At 42.0% G+C, this 19,589-nt stretch overlaps 1 protein-coding gene across 3 annotated transcripts in view; it reads right to left on the minus strand.

Annotated features, from left to right (window-relative positions):
• Positions 1-17,796, minus strand: part of iqsec1b (IQ motif and Sec7 domain ArfGEF 1b) — a 286,544-nt gene extending 268,748 nt beyond the window's left edge. For all 3 annotated transcript variants that reach the window (XM_072666404.1, XM_072666403.1, XM_072666408.1), the window contains exon 1: positions 17,341-17,796. In XM_072666404.1, coding sequence (XP_072522505.1) covers positions 17,341-17,636 — 296 coding nt within the window. In that variant the 5' untranslated portion in view covers positions 17,637-17,796. The remainder of the gene's footprint in view (positions 1-17,340) is intronic.
• Positions 17,797-19,589: the final 1,793 nt, after the last annotated feature.

Raw genomic sequence — 19,589 nt, forward strand, 5'->3', positions numbered from 1 at the left:
TCAACAATAGTATTGGATCGGCATCAGGTATCGACCAATATACAAAAGGTCATGTATCTGTATCGGTATCAGAACTGAAAAAGACGGATCGGTGCTTCCATAGTCATAAGAACATACAATCAACTGTTACAGTGATGTCCAGATAGTGTGATGCCCTAAACTGCTCCATTACCAACATGATCCTTGTTGATGGGAGGTGAAGCTAAAAGGGGACGAGGTGGAGGAAAAGTTGGGAGGCCATGGGAAAGACGTGGAACAGGGAGATGCTGAAGAAAAAGGGTGGAGCTGGGAGGCAGTAGTGAAGAGGAGGTGCGGAATACGTGGAGCTGGGAGGCAGTAAAGTAGAGTTGGAGCCGGAACCCCCGTAGGAAAGATGTGGAGCTAGGAGGTGGTAGAGTTGGGGAGGCAGAGCAAGGATAAGATAAATAATCAGCTACACGATCTTGTACAGGCAGTCAATTTCACAAGTTAAATAAGATCACCGTCATGCAGTTTGAACAAGTCGTCCAAAGATTTCCCCACAAACATTCCCACTGTTGATTCCTCCAGAGGAGCTGCAGCACACTTTCACAATGTTCATGAAGAATTACACATTTCAGAAGATCAAAACTGATCTCTTTAATCTTTCATAAGCAGGTAATGAACCACTTTTGAAATTAGACAGGGTCTTGAACTGCACATTTTCCAATTTCAGATTAAACAGTGCGATAATGCATTAGCTTTCAGCCGCCGGCGTTTGGCAGCACAAGATAAGGACTTGCAGGTGGCTTGCTATGATACAGTAATGCTGCCAAAGAGATCCATAACCAAATAATTGAGTGACACTATCAGCAGATTCTCCTTGTATTTAAGGCATGAACTCACTGTTACCTTTTTTACTGGATTAGATATTTCATTGCAATTCCTTTGTAAATGTTTTATACCTTCTTCGAATTCTTTTTTTCCTAATGAGAGCCTAATAAAACAGACTCGGGACTGAACAGCGCTGTAAACGGTGATCTTTGGTGATGGACTGGTCATACATCTACCAGTACAAGATCCTGATCTCGTAACAGATTAGATTTAGATGGCAGGTTTAGAATTAAAGCAAATCATGAACATTTTTTACCAACAGTCACAAGCTACAGTAAAGTCATTTAATGTTTGATACTTACATAAATGGTCACACATGCCCGACCAGGACCTGGAGCTGTGTACTGGCAAGAGCCTGGCAATTTGATGCACATCACAAAACGGGTTACCATTCAACATATATGCAATATACGGTGATACTATAAGAAAGGCGATATACTGCATTGTTTTTTCAAATAAAATATTAGGAGAACTACTTAAATAGTACCAAAAAAATAAAGAAACTTTGCCATCTTTGCATGCAAACTACTGATAGTGTTTCAATTCAGCATTGAAAATCATAATATAACAATTCTTTAACGTGTATCGATATTTTCTTGCTCCCAGTATTGACGGCATAGGCTCTGGACGCACTGCGACCCTGACCCTGAAACGATAGGATGATGAATGAATAAATGATGAAAGTGCAGCACAGACACAGCACTCAGTACTGAATGTGTGTGGTCGGGATAAGGTGCAGAGGTATGGAACATGCTAAAACATAGCTATACGCAGTCAGATTAGAACACATGTGGCCACAAATCACTTAAACAGGTGGACATTTTAACAATGGCAGCAATAAAACAAGCAAAATCAGACTGAAATATATATATATATATAAAAAATCATCTTTAGCTTTAAACATGCTACCAACTACATGTCCATATATGTTTTAACACAGCACTCCATACATCTCTTTCTCGCGCTCCACAGCACTCTCCAGATTCACTTACGTCTGCTCTTCAAACTCCAATCTGTATCCATCACTATGGCATGTGAGAAGCCCCTGTTTTCTCACTGGGCTTTCAACAGGCACAATCCAATAAGGGTGTCTCTCTGTCAGACTAGGTGCCTGCTAGTGGCCTATAGTGACTAATAGCGCGGGGCACTCTCATGTTAGCCGCAGGATCTATTGGTCAATTAGGTTTTGCCACTGTTGAAAGAATGAGGCTTGGCAAGGCTACACAGGTGCAACACCTCTCATACTTAAGACGGGAATGTATGCATTCAAGGTCATTGGTAGTCAGGCTGTGACTACAAATGTGGATTTAAGAAGACAGCCTGTCCAAACAGCCCTAATAGCCTTTTCTTCAAACACCTTAACTGGAGCAGAATTGAAATAAGAGGGGATTTGGCCAAATTAAACACACTGAGGTGTTCATGTTCACCTTCTTCAAGCTCCAACAAGGAATTGCTGAATCAGCACCTTACAATATGCAGTGCTAGAACAGAAATCTACTAATACTCTGCCATTAAATTCATGTAAAAACACTGTACCACATTGCATCATGTAACACAAGTCTTGAAATTAAATATGCATAGACATTGTACAAGATATTCAACGGACTGGAGCCAATAAAGAACTCATTTTAATGCTGATTTTACTGCATGAAATGCTTTGTGATCAATAGCAGGATGGCAAAGAACACCACTTTTCGTGGGAATATTTTAGGAGGCTAACATCAGCTCATGGCTAGCAGATTATAATAAGCGATTAAAACATTTCCATTATAAACCTCAAGCAAAACTCAAGCTAAGATCATTGTGCTGGTAGTTTCCAATGGTCTAAACCTTAGTCAGTTAGTTATGCTGGATGGCCAGCCTGGTCGAGCACATAAAGCTGGTTGACCAGCAAAACTGGACATCATGCTCAAACGAAAACAAACCGAATGCCGGTCAAGAGCCAAGCTGCCCAACCAGCTTGAGCTGGCCAGGGGGGCGTTTCTCCCACTTCTCGAGTACTGACATTTTTAGACATTCTTTATACACTGGTCAGCCAAAACATTAGTACCACTAACCTGCGAAGTGAAAGACACTGATTATCTCAATCTACAGTGAAATCTGTAATACAATCAGAGATGGATGTATTAGGCAACAAGTGAACTGTCAGTTCTTGTAGGTGATCAGTGTTAAAAGCAATACTGAGCCGCTTGCACAACAATCAAATTGTGAGGGCTAGATGACTAGGTCACAACATCTCCAAAACATCAGGCAGGTCCCTTGGGGTTTTTCTAGCATGCAGTGGTTACTACCTACCAAAAGTGCTCCAAGAAATGACAACCACTGAAAAAGAGGCAGGGTCATGGCAACTACGGCTCCTTGACGCCCTGCCTCACAACCTGCAGGACTTAAGGGATCTACTGCCAGATACCACCGACACCCCTTTAGAGAGGTCACTAACCTGGTTTTCCAACAGTATGACAGTGCTTGAGACAGTACCAAATATATATGTATATGTAGATGTATAAGGAAATCACATGACAAATCTGAAAAAACAGGAAAGCCAAAGAAAGAAATAATTAAATGACATGGTCGGTCCTGGCGGTGTTTATGTGCAGCGTTTGTATACACACTAAAGTTAGCTTCTGATGGATGAGCTGCATCGCAATGATCTTAGGGTCAGAACAGAATCCATCTGTAGCAATTGCGGGATGACAAACGGCCTCCATTTAGCCAACAGATAAGATCCCGCGAGACCAGCATTACCAGCATTTTACAAATGAAAGGCAAGGACCATGACACACTGCGCACTGGGCTCGCAACACACTCCAAGCATTTTCTCTCGCTCCAAGAATAATGTCAAGCTGGTAAACTCTGTGGGTGGGACTTGGATGGATGAAGTCTCATAAATCCGGACTAAGTGGAATACTGCAGAGGTGGTTATTACCATCTCTTTTCCTTGCTGGAATTTTTGTGAGGTTTGATTCTAAACTAATGGTAAAGAGATCCATTCTTGTTTTTCTGGATTTTATTAATATGAAAGAAAATTTGAAAATAACTATTTTTAAAAGTAATTTCACTTTTTTATTATGGGGTATTGAGATATAAAGAAAGGTGGTGTATTCCCACATTAAGGAAGAGGGGCATAGTCATTTTCCAGGACCCCTTCAAAAAAAAAAAAAAATAAATAAATAAATAAATGCTGTATTTAAATGCAGATTAGACCTAAACACTATAGCTAGATGCAGCTAACTGCTAGTTAGCTAGCTTGCACACATTACTACAAACACATACTCTTACATTGCTCTTTGGCATGTCAGGCCAAAGTACATATAGGTCAGGCTGCTCACTCGGCGTCCAGCTTTGCAATGCCACTGGACAGTTATTTCCAGTCACACAAGACCAGGCTCCAATCCCTATGAAAAGGGAGGGGTCAAACTACTTGAAACTGGTCAAATTGCCATTTCAGAAACATATTTTAAGTCACTGATAAAATCGGACACAAACCTCATGAAATATAAAAGGCCTAATAATTTAGCCTAATTAAACACACACCTACTGTATGTAACACAGTATATGTTCACCTTCAAAAAGCCAGTAGGAACTGCTGAATCTACGAACACAATGTAATTAGCAGCGTTACGGTACTGTGTATCCCACTGCTTCCTGAAACACGTTCCTCGTTACTGAATATGCACAACCATCAAGCAACACATTGAACAGATACAGTACTCATCATAATTCTGATTATACAGCATTAAGTGTAAAATGTGCTTCAGCTTTGTGCTAGTATATACGCACGGCTAGCACATTATTATAATATTGTATTCATGTTAAATTCCAGGAACAGATAGAATCATCTGCAAAACGTAACACCATATATCATATCTGAATCTAGGTCTTCGGTATGCACCTAATGGTGAGCTGATGGCTCACAATTTTACACTTCCATAGCAAAAGCTGTAAGTGGAACTTGGGAGCTACATCACCAATTACATAACTCAAAGGCACAGTCATCTTCCACACTTTTCAAACACCAGAAAATGAGGACTTTTATTACTAGAGCTATTACTAGAACTATTATTAGAATGATCAGAATGTATTAGCACGCTGCCTGCAGCACAAATAACAGAATCCGAGAGATGAAATATTGCACAACTGTAAATAATATACTGGTCCTCAAACACCAGTGATTACCAATACTGCAAGCTGCCAAAGAGAACAACCAGCCCAGAACTACTGTGGTTGGAAGCAAGGCTGGGAAACATGACATAATACAGGTGTCTAGTACTTTGGAACTCAAGCCTCTGCTGAAGTCTTCTTGGAATATTCTATTTAAGCTATTGAATACTTGGATACTGAATTTGTAAACATAGAAACATAGAACACTAATCACTGAACAAATTTTAAATAGAAAACCCAAAGCAGAAATATGTTAAAACAAGTATTTATCAAAAATAAAATCATAAGACCTCTCCAAAAACAGTCTGGGCATGATCTTAATATTCTAATGATTGTGTGAATATTGGCTTACTTTACCCTGGCACCGCACATACAGAAGTTACATTACTTTTTTTTTAATTTTATTTATTTTTTTTTTTTTTAAATGACTGGACCTGGATAACTACACTCAAAATTCAAAGGCTAAATCCAATCCCTGAAATTGGAACTGCAATATTAACAGAACAGAACCAATATCTTTATCTTTCACAGAAAGAAAAAAAAAAAACAACAGCTGGCCTTGACCATAAGATCCAGCAGCAATAACCCTCCACTCGTGACACAAATAAAACCTGCTGTCAAACCCCATTTTCACCTAATGATGGCTACGGAAAAGCACGTAGGTCCAACATGTGCATTTTTTAAGGCAGAATTTGTGTCTTTGAAAAAGTCCCACTGCCCATCAATATTTCAGCACGACGGAAAGGCTCGTAGGCCTGTGTTCTCGTTTCATCAGAGGACTGGCTCAGTGGCGTGATGGGACCACCCGGGGTTTCATTCACCATCTGCAACGCCTGATAGATGTCACTCCTGCATGAAAAAACATGACAGGCAGCATCTATAGCACTATGGGCTGCAGAATGCATTTTTATGAGTGGAGTGGAACGTGTGGCTGGATTTTTTGGGCAGTGGACCACTCTTAACTGCCCACTCTTAACGGTGTATAAAAATTAGGAATGCACCGATCTGATACTAGGATCGGATATCATTCCCGATACTGACAAAATTAGCTGGATCGGGTATAGGATAATTAGGCAGATCGACAGGACCGATCCATTCAATGAATCGGATTCCCACGTCGACGGTATTCTAGGCTTCATGACTCAGGATCAGAGTAACCTACAATCATGCGCCTGTAATGGAGGACAACGGAGAGTGAGGGACAGGAGGTAATGTCACTGCCACAGCTGGTCTTCCATGTAAGGAGAACTGAGAAGAGTTTATGCTGCTGCCTTATGTCTCTCCCACATGGTGAGGGATCTGGTTTATTAATTTAGCAGTGGTATTGGATCGGCTGATACGTAAAGTGTATGCATCAGTATTGGTATCGGGACAGAAAAACTAGGATCAGTGCAATCCCAATACAGATGTGTCTGATATACTTAAACCATCACTACACACACAAAACCATGTCAGCATTAATGTTGGAAAGTCTCTACCGAGGTCTCCAGGTCTACTGACTTATCAGCTGGATGCATACACAAAAACAATTGACCTAGAGTCTTACTTACATCAGTAACAGAAAGGTCTTTAACCCAGCCACACACACATACTCAGGCAGAAGGGTGGGCGTTTTAATTTTAGCGTTTTCTCGTCACATTGTAGTAAAAAAGTAACCTCCCCTGTTAGTTGGCACCATACATGCGCAAATTAACGTTCTAATGGTTTTTAAAAATCTGCATTTTTCCATCCAAACAAAAAAGGGGGGGGGGGGGACTAAACTGATTTTAGGCGGTTATATTGTTAGAAAGCGGCTCAGCAGACAATAAGAAAGTTTGATTTGTCTATCTGAACCAAACCGATCTGTGTAGAATATAATTTGAATTTTATAATATAAATAATAGAAATTTCCTGGCCTCAGAATTAAAAATCTGGACCTTGGAATTAATATGTTAAATGTTCTGATTGGCTGTTTATTCTTGTTTGAAAATACCTCCTGTTTGAAATGCTCCTTGCAGCTTTGCTGTAAATAGAGGACTTTAATAGGTGTAGACTGAAAAACTGAATAAATGTTAATGTGTTTTTGTGAAATCAAGTAATAAATAATATAAATAAATAATCCAGCTATCCATAATCTGAGTCATTAATGGGTGGGTGCTGCTCCCTCTCCAACTCCCCCCCCCCCCCCCCCCCCCCCCCCAACGCAGCCCAGTCTATCCTTTCCTCTGACTCTGCAGTCTTACGCTTTGACACACTTTATTATCCAGCCACCCAACAAATAAGAAAACACCTCCTCCAGCAGCACCAGTGGCAGGCTGCTCAACCTGGAAGGAAAAATCCAAGGAGACTTCTGCGCTGCAGTGTCGCTGGTGAAAACGAAGAGGCCGCAGTAAAGCACCCATGGGATCATTATATTAGTTGTCAAAAGTCTATACAGCACGCAGCAAGCAACAACACCGGCTTCACTCATTTAATAAGAGCCAGTACGTTTGATCTCTGCATAGCTCTTCTGTATACGTTTGTGTACTTGGACACACAAACTGTATTAATACTGTGGAAATACGAGGGGGAAAAGACACAATTACAGCCAGAGAATATAGTTTGGGCCAAGCATAACACTGCAGTTGGAAAGGAAGTTTACAGCAAAGTGAAAAGATCAGATCAGATTATATGGGCTTCCCCTGAGCTGTGTTTCTAACCCTGACACAAGTCTGGCAACAGCACAACCAGCCAGCTCCTCAGAAATACTGCACAAAGGAGCTGAAGCTGTACACTCCACAGTTTGCATTTCTCTCTTATTTGGGCAAAGCCATCAATGATTTCCCCAGAGTGGCACAATCAGCACTGTATGAAAGAGTTATTTTTGTTGAAGACAAATCTGTTTAAACAGTTTTAAAAATTTTAGAGAATAAATATAAAAAAAATAAAATAAAAAAAAGCAAAAAACGGTGGTGCGAGGGACAGAGCAGTTAAGCCAGCCTTGTCGGATGGGGTAGAAATGATAAAATGGAAGGGTCACAGCTTGAGCAGCAAACATGAACCTCACTCACTTTAGAGAACAGACAACACGTCAATCCACATCTCAGCTTCCTCACAATAAAAGCCTAATAGCTAAAGGCTAGAAGCTAACCAAGCTACAATACTGCGCAGAGAGGACACCTAGAGGACAGCTGCACTACCCGCCAAGTTGCAGCTACTTTAGTAAAAAAAAAACACTTAGAATTAAACTACTAATAGGTGCTTCTATGAAAGAGGAAATTAAGAGAAAAGTCAATGTAGATTTAATCCTGTCCGAATCGCATTTAGGTCTGTGCTATAGCTTCTAACTTTTTTTTTTTGGAGGGGGGGGGGTGTAAAAAGGTGGTCATCCCACATCTTGTTAGCTTTTTCAATACTTGAGGCAGATTTGCTTACTTGGCCTACGTGATAAAGTTGCTGTATAGATCCCATGGTTAAAACAACACTAAAGTTGGCATCATCTAAAAAAGTCGTACATTATCTGCTTCATGCTGTAAGACGCCACTAATCAGAAGAATTGAATCAGATGCACTAAATAAGGAGAGTCTGCAGTAATAGGACAAACCTGGTATGCAAAGGTTCTTCCTCAGGACTTACTTACACTCATTTGAAATGGCTGAACAGGCACTTCTGCCTCAGGCTAACTGATGTAAGCAACATAGTGTTTAAATCCTAACTTTTGGGAGGTACATTCAACCCTGTGCTACATTCCTTTACGAAATCTACTGATGCGGCATCTTGCAACTCGCAGTTGATTCTGCCCATTATTTCCAGATTGGAAACAAATGTCGGTGAAAAACAGAAGCTAAACGTGGGACCGAGTTATCGAAAATGTGTGTACGCTTAAAGTGTTGATCCTAAAATGAGCTATTGAATTCTGGCTCCCAGCTAAAGCGGCACAGTGGGTCCTTTCAGTAACCTCTGACTTACAAACAGCCACACACTGACCCCGATCTGACCTCGTAAAGAAACACTTTCCAGACTCAGCAGAGAGCAGACATTAGTGAGCGTGTGTGAAGTAAAAGTACAGACAGAACCACAATATTTGGATATTTTTTCACTATTTTCAGCTTCATTCATTAGTTAGATACAAAAATAGTTTGAAAGAGCCCCACCTCAGTAAAATTCTGCTTTTACAGAAACCCTTTAAACCCCAAGTTAATCATTCAGTTATTAATCCTAAAGCTAAAACTATTGTACAGTTGTTTAGGTTCCAAGAGTCTTTGGAGTGCCACAAGGCTCTGTTTTAGGGCCTATTACAGTTGTGTAAATTATACTAGTAAATAAGTGTGGGACTACATCCATGACATTTAAAGGGTTTAAGAGGTTAATGCAGGAGTCTGCATTTCTCTTTCATCATCTACTTCTTCATTTCTAGACTTAGTTAACTATAGTAAAGCTTTTTACTAAAGTTTTCTGAGATGCTTACAATCACTGTGACAATCTCATACCGTTGCAACTCTCTCTCAATTTTCAGCCAACAAAATTCTAGTGGTACAGACATTTGATTGTCTCCAAACCAATGCTTTCATTTAGCCGCAATCTAGGAAAGTTTCCTATGCTTTGCGGCTTGCTTGTGAAAGTCACAGTGTTACTCTTAGCATCCAGTCTTTAATTAAACCAACGGGAGCTTACGAGTTAATCGCATGTGTGTCCCGGGGACACCGGCGCTGCTCTAATGATTCTTTGGCTCTTGGTTTGACGCTTGCATGTAAACACCACGTGAGAATGTTGGCTCTTCAGCCAGGGGCTGGACTGGACAGGCAGCTCGCTGTGGTCAGCAACAAGGCCATGAGCTGACGTGGCAAAGCGTGCCAGAATCATGAAGGGCAGGAATCAGCTTCAGCACAAAAGCTCTCCCTCCCTCCCCCTCTCCCCCCCTCCCTCCCTCTCTCTCTCTCTCCCTCCCTCCCTCGCTCTCTCTCGCTCTCTCCCTCCCTCGCTCTCTCGCTCTTCCAGCCTCTCTCTCCCTCTCCATCACTGCGTGGCACAGAAATCCAACACGGAGCACAACACTACTGTCACATCAAATACAAACTCATTAACTGGAGTAGTACTGCAGGCTGTACCAGGGCTGAACTATATGGTCCAGCTATTCCTTATACAAAATTATCCCTAAATGATACACCTTGCCATATATTAATAAATACAACGATGAATCAGTATGACAATGTTAAAGACTGGCCGGCATCATCAAAATACCCACACAAACCCTCTTCTGGAAGTGTGATTGGTCAGCCTGCTCACAGAACACACACAAATCAGCAGACAACATAAACATGTGCACTTCAATTGGGCTATGCAGCTCAGGGATAATGTAGCCAAAGTTAGAGTATTATAATTATGGTTTATACACTGGATTAGCAATTAAAAGGCATACTTCAGTAACAGATACCTTCTCCCCCATGTCCACACTACTCAATTCAAATGTATTCAAATGGCACCTTTCACAACATATTTTCACTTCATACCAGTCAAACCAGGAAATGACTTCAAGGATTGTCCATTTTTCATGATGCAGTCAACGAGACTGAGGATTTTAATCATGCTCCTGAGCCGCCTTTATCTGTGGGTTTGTTACTGGGATCACTGAAGATCGCTGCGCTGTAACGGAGCTCATGCTGAAAGCTGCGGCTGTGCTTTCTTAAAGAGCTGCTCTCTGTAAAGCATGGACTTGTGTCTGCTTGTGGCAGAAACTGACGACATGCTCGACAGAGCATCCCATCCTTCTCTAAATCGAACTCCAGCCACACACATTCTTGCTTCTGCTTGACTCTAAACTTTCCCATTCTTTTTTCCCCCCACACTCATCGTTTTCCAATCCTTTATAATCAGAACTGCCACATACAGTAAACCCATTTTCACTAACTCAGTGCCCTTACTGCTCAGTTCTCATGCACATGTTAATTATCATAATATATTCTTTCATTATTGCATTAAAAGTATTGTAAATACTAAATATTGTTTTGAAGTACAGAAAAATGATATTGATTTAATAAATAGTTTACATGTAAGGATTAGTGGCAAACAGTGGTTTATTTTGTGTTGTATTTCAACCCTGACCGATAGATAGCAGTGTTGTCTTCAGAGCCCTGTGTACTGACTGCAGTACTTCGACAAAGCACTTTGTAAGTCGCTCTGGATAAGAGCGTCTGCTAAATGCCGTAAATGTAAATGTAGACACTGACAGCTTTCCTATAATGTAATAAAATAATTAAAGAACAATCAAACATTGTCTTTCACAGTATCACAATATATTGCAATATACTGAATCATAACCCCTGTATACATGGCCCACCAATACAATACAGCCATAATGATACTGTTAGTTTCAACAAATACCCCCCCCCCCAAAAAAGGGTAGAAATCTTCATGCTAAGTGGCCACTAAAGACATAAGCTCTGCTCTTTTAATGGCCAAGTTGTCACAGCCCTTCTGCAATATCAGTTTGCACAAGCTATTAATGCACCAACAATGAAGAGAACACTGTAGTCTGAAACCAACAGGCTTGGAAATGTCTCTTTACTGCTCTGAACCTGGGTTCCCATTCAACCTTTTCCTCAATTTTGTACAAATGTTCTAAAAAGTAGGTAAAAGAAAAATCTTCACAGTAATTGCTGTAATATGCTCACGCTACAGGGCCCAAAACTAGAGAGCCCCTTACCACGCATGGCACCTATGAGGAAAGGATTCAAACCTTTACTGTCTGTCTTTTTAGCAGTTTTGACAACTCTGTCAGCTGTATGTGGACATAGGGTACAGCGGGCAGCAGCCCACCACTGCTTTTCAATAAACGTACTTTTCCCTCTTGTACAAGCATTAAAACACTGTTTATTTAGGGATTTTTAAATTCTGCATTTTTAATCCAATTTACGTGCATTTTCAAAAAAATGTAAATATAAATGATCGATGCTCGAAAACCTACTTGACATTAGAAGTGGTACTGTGCAGTGTCAAAAGGTACAGGCCAAGTACACATTGCCCTGTGCATCTTTTCTTTGCCTGGCCTCTTCACAAATCAATTTGCTGGGCTCAGGCTTCAAAAGACTAATTCACACAATATCCCTTTCACCCCAAAAGCAGGCCATCAGCCATGACATGTTGAACGTCTAAAGTTTGATTCTTTAGTGTGATTCTTTAGGTGGACACAGGAAATGATGAGCAAAATGATTCTTTATTACAAAAAGGAATCAGAACAAACATTCAGAACCGCCAATTTACATAGTCTTGCACATGTCAGTTATTTTCTTCTTTTTGTTTTCCTTTTAACACTGTGCCTGTTCATGCAGTGTCCCCTTAAAAACATACTACCATATGTGTAATCACATGATTCTGCCCTGTCCAGTCTGCAACTTGGAAGCAACATGGAGGAGAACACCTCTAACAATGACGTGAATTCAGCTGCTTTCCAGTACACTTCCTGCCAAGACAACTGTATAATCATCTCCATAGAAAACCTACCAGTACCAGTAGAATAGCTGCACAAGCCTAAACCCTCCATTCTCAATACCAAGCGTTGGTTAGCGGTGTTTAAAACCCCCAGGGCACGAGGTTGTGATGCTGTAGAGCTGTATTCTCCAGAGTGATGAGTGGGGTTTGTAATCCAGTACTAAATCATCCAACATTAGGACCTGACCTCACTAATGCTCTTATGGCAGAATGCCATTGAAATCTTCACAAGTGTTTCATTTTGTACAGTAAAGCCTTCACAGAAAAGTAGCTGACACTGCAGCAACGAGTGGTAAGACCTATTACTACCCCTTGATTTCAGAAGAAACGTTAGAGGAGCAGGCATCTACAATCTTCTGCACATACAGTGCAGTTCACAGCCAGTTCATTATTAATGAGGAGAGTACAGTTCAGCCAAGCTGAATCCATGCTTAAAATCCATACATAAACTTCAGAGGCTGCAACATCAAGGAGCCAAAGCCCTACTATGGTCCTGCATTTTAAGCAATATTCAATCCAAATGTTCCAATATATCAGTTTATTGATAACCTCAGACAATATTAGGGACCTGTAGGGTTTTTTTTCAGTATCAGTGAAAATTCCAATAACACACTCATCTACTGAGTAACTCCAGTAAACTACCAAAATATCATCAAAATAATAATCTTAACAAATTCGATTGGCTAATGTCATTGGATATTAGTTGTTGTTGTTTTTTTATAAACTACAGGCAGTAACAGGGACTACCACTCGTACCAAACCATGAGGTCTAAAACCACAGTGTGAACTGAACTGTGACCTTTGTGTTCTATTAAACCCCTAATAAGAGACAACATCTGAAGTAAAAAAAAGAGATTAAGAAATTAATTCAATTAATTAAATAATTAAAGTGTGTGGGCCGTCACGGCTGAGTAACATTACAGGCACAAATATGACAACTTTACAGTTGCTACAACTTTTTGGATGTGAATAGCAGGGACAGAGATGCCATTCTTCATCTAACAGGCAGTGGAGCATCAACATGATTCTGAAGCTCTTATTTAAGATAAAAAAAAAAAATTTTTTTAAATGTTTAAGATTATTTTAGGACATGAGGTCTCATTCCAGGCTTAGGTTGTAATTAAACACGCTGCAGGTTTTAAACTAAAGAGGGGAAAAAAAACAGGGCTGCATATATCAATACATCTATATATCCAATATTTTTCCACAAACATTTTTCAGTGCTGAGATTACTCTGATATTGCGTATACCTTAAAACAGCACTGAGCGATCAGCTCACACTTTCAGTTTGGAATCTGTACTAAGAAAATAATAAAAAATAATAAAAAAATGGATTGGTGCATCACTATTTGGCTGTGTCATACTGCTCACCCCTAATGTAAGCATAAGCTCAACCACATGCATGGACTGAAACAGTGAATAGTGATAAGAACATGGAAATGCCAGGAACTCTGAGAAGGCTGGCCAGTACAGGATGAAACGTACAGGAAAGACTCGTAGAGGAAAGCTTACAGGAAGGGCACTGAAAGGCCATCAGCAGCTCAGTGCCACTTTGTATGTCAATTGTGAGAAATCTGAGACAAGGGGAAGATGCTAAGACTCACTTAGTGTGACCAGCTAATGCTACAGTCCAAGTACTGGAGGCAAATGCAGGAGGAGTAGAAAATAAATCATGTTGTGCTTTCCAGTGAAAAACCCTTGGCTAAAGTGATGTTTTTGCTGAACACCGCACACTGGCTGGAAATGAGAGAGCTTTACTTTTATCATCTTAAGATGTGTTGGCTGATGGATTTAGAAGTGTAAGACTAACTTTGGGCCAAAGCCATTAGCATGATATGTGATCTAAATCATATCACAGTGCTGGGCTGAACGAAACGGGATCCTGTCCATTTATTCATCATAGAATGAGCCGATATTTCAGGTTACGTTAATGAAGTTAATGAAGCCATGCTTTCTGAGTACTGCTACTACTATATGCTAAAAGATTGTCAGAGCTTGTTTAGACTGAGCCAACCTCTTTTTGTCCATAAAATAAAAAAAAATAAAAGTTAAAGGTGTGGCTACAGGGATGCCACCATGTTATTGAAAAAAATAAATTCCTATTGACCGAATTGTGTTCCAAACAATAAAACATAATTCCATCAATACAGCTAAAACTACAAATCAATATTGCTGTGTGACAGAAACACTGGTACAGGCAACATATCACCCAGCACCAGCCCATGGAAATGTGAGCTAGTTCCAAGAGGATGATGATGCCATAAAATATTATGAAACTCACTGCATAATCCTGAGTCTGTCTGTCAAACAGGAGAACAACAGGAAAAAATAAATAAATCATCATAAAGTTCCGCCAACGGTCTGTTCATCTCAATGATGAAAAACAGCAACTGCTGAAATCCCTGACCCTATGGACTTACTGTGTCAATTAAACGAAACTGCGACTTAGAAATGAATGTTCCTTACTCATCCCACAGCTTACGCAACATTCCATAAATATCCTGGATTAATACTCCTCCCTGCTATAAATCCACTTAAAAGACTAACACGGTGCACCAAGCCGGCAAAAGAACCCATCGGGGGAGGAAACCACAGAGCCGGCCTAGACTGGGGGCATCATCAACAAACAAAAACACACACACACGCACACCTACAGGAGCTTTGGAGACACCCTATTCTATATCCATAGCATTAATATGAAGGTGCCTCCCTTTGCAGCTCCAAAAGCAGGTTTGCAGTTATTGAGTTAACAGAGCGTTAGAGATTTTTGCGCAGTATGCTCATCAGTATCTGGCAACTCCGCTCTGTAACTTTACATGGTCCGTCACTTTGTGGCTCAGTAGCTGTGGTTCCTGAACACTTCCACGTTTCAACAACAGCTGATGGTGGAATATCTAGGTGGGACGAATGGTGGCCTCCTATTACAGAACCACACTGGAATTCAGTGAGCTCTTTAGAACCACAAATTCTTTCACTAATGTTTGCAAAAGCAGACTGCATGGCTCGGTGTTTGATTTCATACATCTGTGGTAATTAGACTCAATGAAACACCTGAATTGAATGACTGAGGTGTGTCCAAATACCTTTGTTCCTATAGTGTATATACAGAATCTCACAAAAATCTTTTTGCGGTAGATTTCTAAAGGGATTTGAGGTAAGACAGAATACAAGTGTGTTCAGATAACCACTGGCAATTAACCACTAGCCAAATCCAAAAGAACTGCTCGCTAAACCAACTATGTATAGAATCCTTTTTGCTGAGAGTTTAGCTGTAGTGAGTAGACATCTCTTATCTGTAAGCACATGGGTGACGTCATTGGACCTTCCTGACAAAAAAATGGTTATCACTGGGCACCAGAGCACACAAGAAATGGTAGTGACTATTTGGTAATGTGAACTTTCTAACTTTACGAGTTGACAATAACATTTTCCAACTGTACAAGCTGACCTGACAACTTCCAGAGTGGCATCAAATCAAAAATTTTTTTTTTTTTTTTTAATTCACCTTTAATCCTCATGCAGACAATATTCAGAATCATTTAATAACCGCTTGGTTTAGCATGTCTTGTGGAGTCCCACAGGGTTCCATTTTCGGGCCTATGGAGCTGAAGTTAAATGATGACAAATTTAGTAAAGAACAGAAGTGTTGGTGTACATACAGAGTTTAAGAGGTTAATACTCACAAGCAGTCAACCACAAAATAACTAGCAGTATCCTGACTCATGCATTGAGACAGTAGTTCACACTCACAAGCAGTCTGCCTATTGGCTAGGAGGGTGCAGTCTGCTTTGCTTGGTTGGTCAATTGTATAGATAAGCAGTCTGCTATTGCTCGTCACTCTGAACTATTAGCCAATTCCTGGGGAGTACAGGGAATGCCACCAGCTAGTCTGGGAGGCTGGGTTTTCCTGAAAATGAGTGGGGTGAAAAATCAAGCGTACAGTAGTGTAACTATGTACAGTAGTGTTTGTTTGTTTGTTTTTTGTTTACAGATATAGCTCCTGTATCTGCTGAAAGTGATGTAAAAGCTCTCTCATGACCCAGATTTAAATAATTCATATAATTTCTACAATCCAGATTAAACAGGGGGGGGGGGCAATGCCTCCTTTTCTTAAACTCAAAATTGCACCCATGTCCAAAAACAGCTTTAAACGGAACAGGCCATTTGTGAACTACAGTCTATATGAATATTATTTTAAGCAGGGTCTGTAAAGGGTTTCAGCTTCAATCTTATCCAGCAAGCAAGAAAACAGTCTGTGCTCTAAAAAACATGTGATGGTTTCCCAAACGCAAACACACGCCTTAACGCATCGCATTTCCTTGGCACAGATGGCCGGTGTGATAGAAAGCAAAGCAGGCACGGTCGTAAAAAATAATGCAAACTGAGGTTTGTGTTCCTGCTCTGCATGTGGGACTGATCAGCAGGAAAGATGTGTGAGGGGAGTTTGCACAGAGCTGCGTGGGATAAGGGAGAAGTGGATTCGACACGATGTGCACGCTGCGTTGTGCACGGTTTGTTATTTTGCACGTTGCAGTGTGCACGAGCTGTTTTGCTCGGCTACTGGTACTCCAGAACCCCAACACTTGGCATGTGCAGTTTATCTTCTCGGATGCATGCAACACTGAACGACAGCTGAACAGCAAAACACACAAGAGCAAAATGCACAAATTTTATATTTAGCTATGTACCCTCGCGCAACGCACGCACGCACGCACGCGCGCGCGCATTTCCCCCAAACACCCAAGTAAAGTCCAAACTTGGCCCCAAAAACGAAGATTAGAGCAGTGCATCACAACTAGCTTTGCAATCTAGTGTCAACGCGGAGATTAATGCATGTGTGAGAAACCAGCACGCGGCGTAAAAAGTAGGAACCCAACTTACTTTTCCTGCCCGGCGTTTTCAGAGATGGAGCCCAGCGCGTGTTGCCCGTCGCTTTGCTCCAGTTGCCTGCACGCGACCAGGTGTCTGCACGCGGCCAGGTGCCTGCAGGTGGCCAGGTGCCTGCGCTGCTCCTCTTTTAGCCTGGCGTTCTCGTCGCTTAGGTCCTCCACGCGCCTCTCTAGCTCTCCAATGCGGCCCTTCTGGCGCTCGAGCAGCTCCTGCTGCGTCTCGATGATGTTGTTCAGCTCCTTCAGGTACTCGGCCGCCCTGCTCGGGTTTTCTGTCGTGCCCTCCATCGCCGAGGTTGCCCGCGGTGGTGGGTCCGTGAGGGTGTGCGTGGCGTGTGTACAGGGGGTGGACGGGGTGGGCTTTTCTCACGGCAAGGTGCCGTCTGGGTCCGGCGCTTTGCGCTCCTCCATCCCTCGAGTTTTTCTGGCGAGGCTACAGCGCGCGCCGCTCCTCCACTGAATCTGCAGCAGCAGCAGCGCCGCTCAGCTCGCGCCGCTCAGCCTGAGCGCAGGGGAAGCCCGGTTAACCCTTCAGTGGGAGGAGCGCTCACACACAATCATCCTCCCTCGCCCTCTCTATCGGTCACACACATACACACACACGCCGGAGACGGTTCGTAAAGCGCCATGTTGGTGTGATTTATAAATTAAGTACTCGGAAACAATGCAGACCACAATGCCTACTTTACCCAAACAATGCAGACCACGCCCACTTTACCCAAACAATGCAGACCACGCCCACTTTACCCAAACCCTGCTAATGACACCCTCACCTTAAAGCGTACTGTCAAAGCCACACCCCTTTGTCCATTAAACCTGTTAAACGTACACCTAGTCTACCTGTCAAAGCTCTCTCGCTCTCTCTCTCTCTCTCTCACACACACACACAGAAACTGAACACCCCATTAAGCACCATACTGGTGATGCAATTAATTCCTACAGGCCACGCGACATAACAAAGCCACGCCCACTTAACCCCCAATAAACCTGCTAATGCCACCCTCACCTTTAACCAATCTGTCAGAGCCATGCCAACGCAACGCAGCGGGCACACACACACACACACACACACACCGGTATTAGTGTTAACATCCAAATTAGTGTGATTCTAAAAAACACTGCAGGTCACGCAGCCTACCAAGCCCCGCCCACTCCCCCGCCATAAACCTCTTAAAGCCACTCTCACCTTAAGCCAACCTGTCACAACCACGCCCACTGCACCGCAACTGGCAAAACACGCCCAATTGTCCTTTTAACCTGTTAACCTTGCACCTACCTGTCAAAGCGCTCTCTCTCTCTCTCTCTCTCTCTCTCCCTTTTGGACACACACAGCAGAACCAGCGCTGTATCTCCATGACACGCTAATTTAGTGGGAAACACTGCAGACCACGCCCACTACCTCCCAATAAACCTGCTAACGTCGTCCTCACCTTAAGCCGACCTGTCACAGCCACGCCCCCTCGTCCATTCGCCCTGTTTAACACACACCTACATGTTGAAGCTCACTCACTCACTCTCTCTCTCACACACACACACACACACACACACACACACACACTTGTGTTTCCTACAAGCCCTCTTCAGAAGTTCCTACTTAAGACTTATGACAGATCTAAAAGCGATCCAAGCTTAATGACATGGACGGTGCATAGCACCTATTATTACTGTACTGCAGCCATGATAGATCCATGTATGATTATATGATTTTTAAATATGATATTTAGTAGTGCGAGTCATCCTTAACGCTTATTTTAGTTATTTAACCAGTAAGTTGGTGATTAACCTGTGCCAGGTGTATCAGGTTTGTGAGAAAACCTGTTTGATAAACAGCGCCCGGCTGTACGCTTTATGAGACACTCCTCAGCACCCCATTACTCCACCCTCATCTCCTGAACGCCCCATTACTCCACCCTCATCTCCTGAACGCCCAATTACTCCACCCTCATCTCCTGAACGCCCAATTACTCCACCCCCATCCTTTAGCTAACGCACATGGAGAAAGCCGGTAAGCCCCGTGTATGGGTGTAGGGGGGAAACAGGAGCTGTGCTGCCTTAATGCTTCACCACAACTAACAGACTGAGCAGGAGCTGGAAGTGCAGGAGTATCCATGAGCTGAGGAAGAGGCTGGGTGCAGAATTAGCATCCATCCTGGACAGGTATATAAACACTGCAAATCTGTGTAGAGTGACAGACTTTACACAGCTAAAAGTGGAGTAGATAAATATCACTTTGAGAACGAG

The sequence above is a fragment of the Salminus brasiliensis genome, chromosome 21 (assembly GCF_030463535.1).
Source record: "Salminus brasiliensis chromosome 21, fSalBra1.hap2, whole genome shotgun sequence".
Taxonomy (NCBI): domain Eukaryota; kingdom Metazoa; phylum Chordata; class Actinopteri; order Characiformes; family Bryconidae; genus Salminus; species Salminus brasiliensis.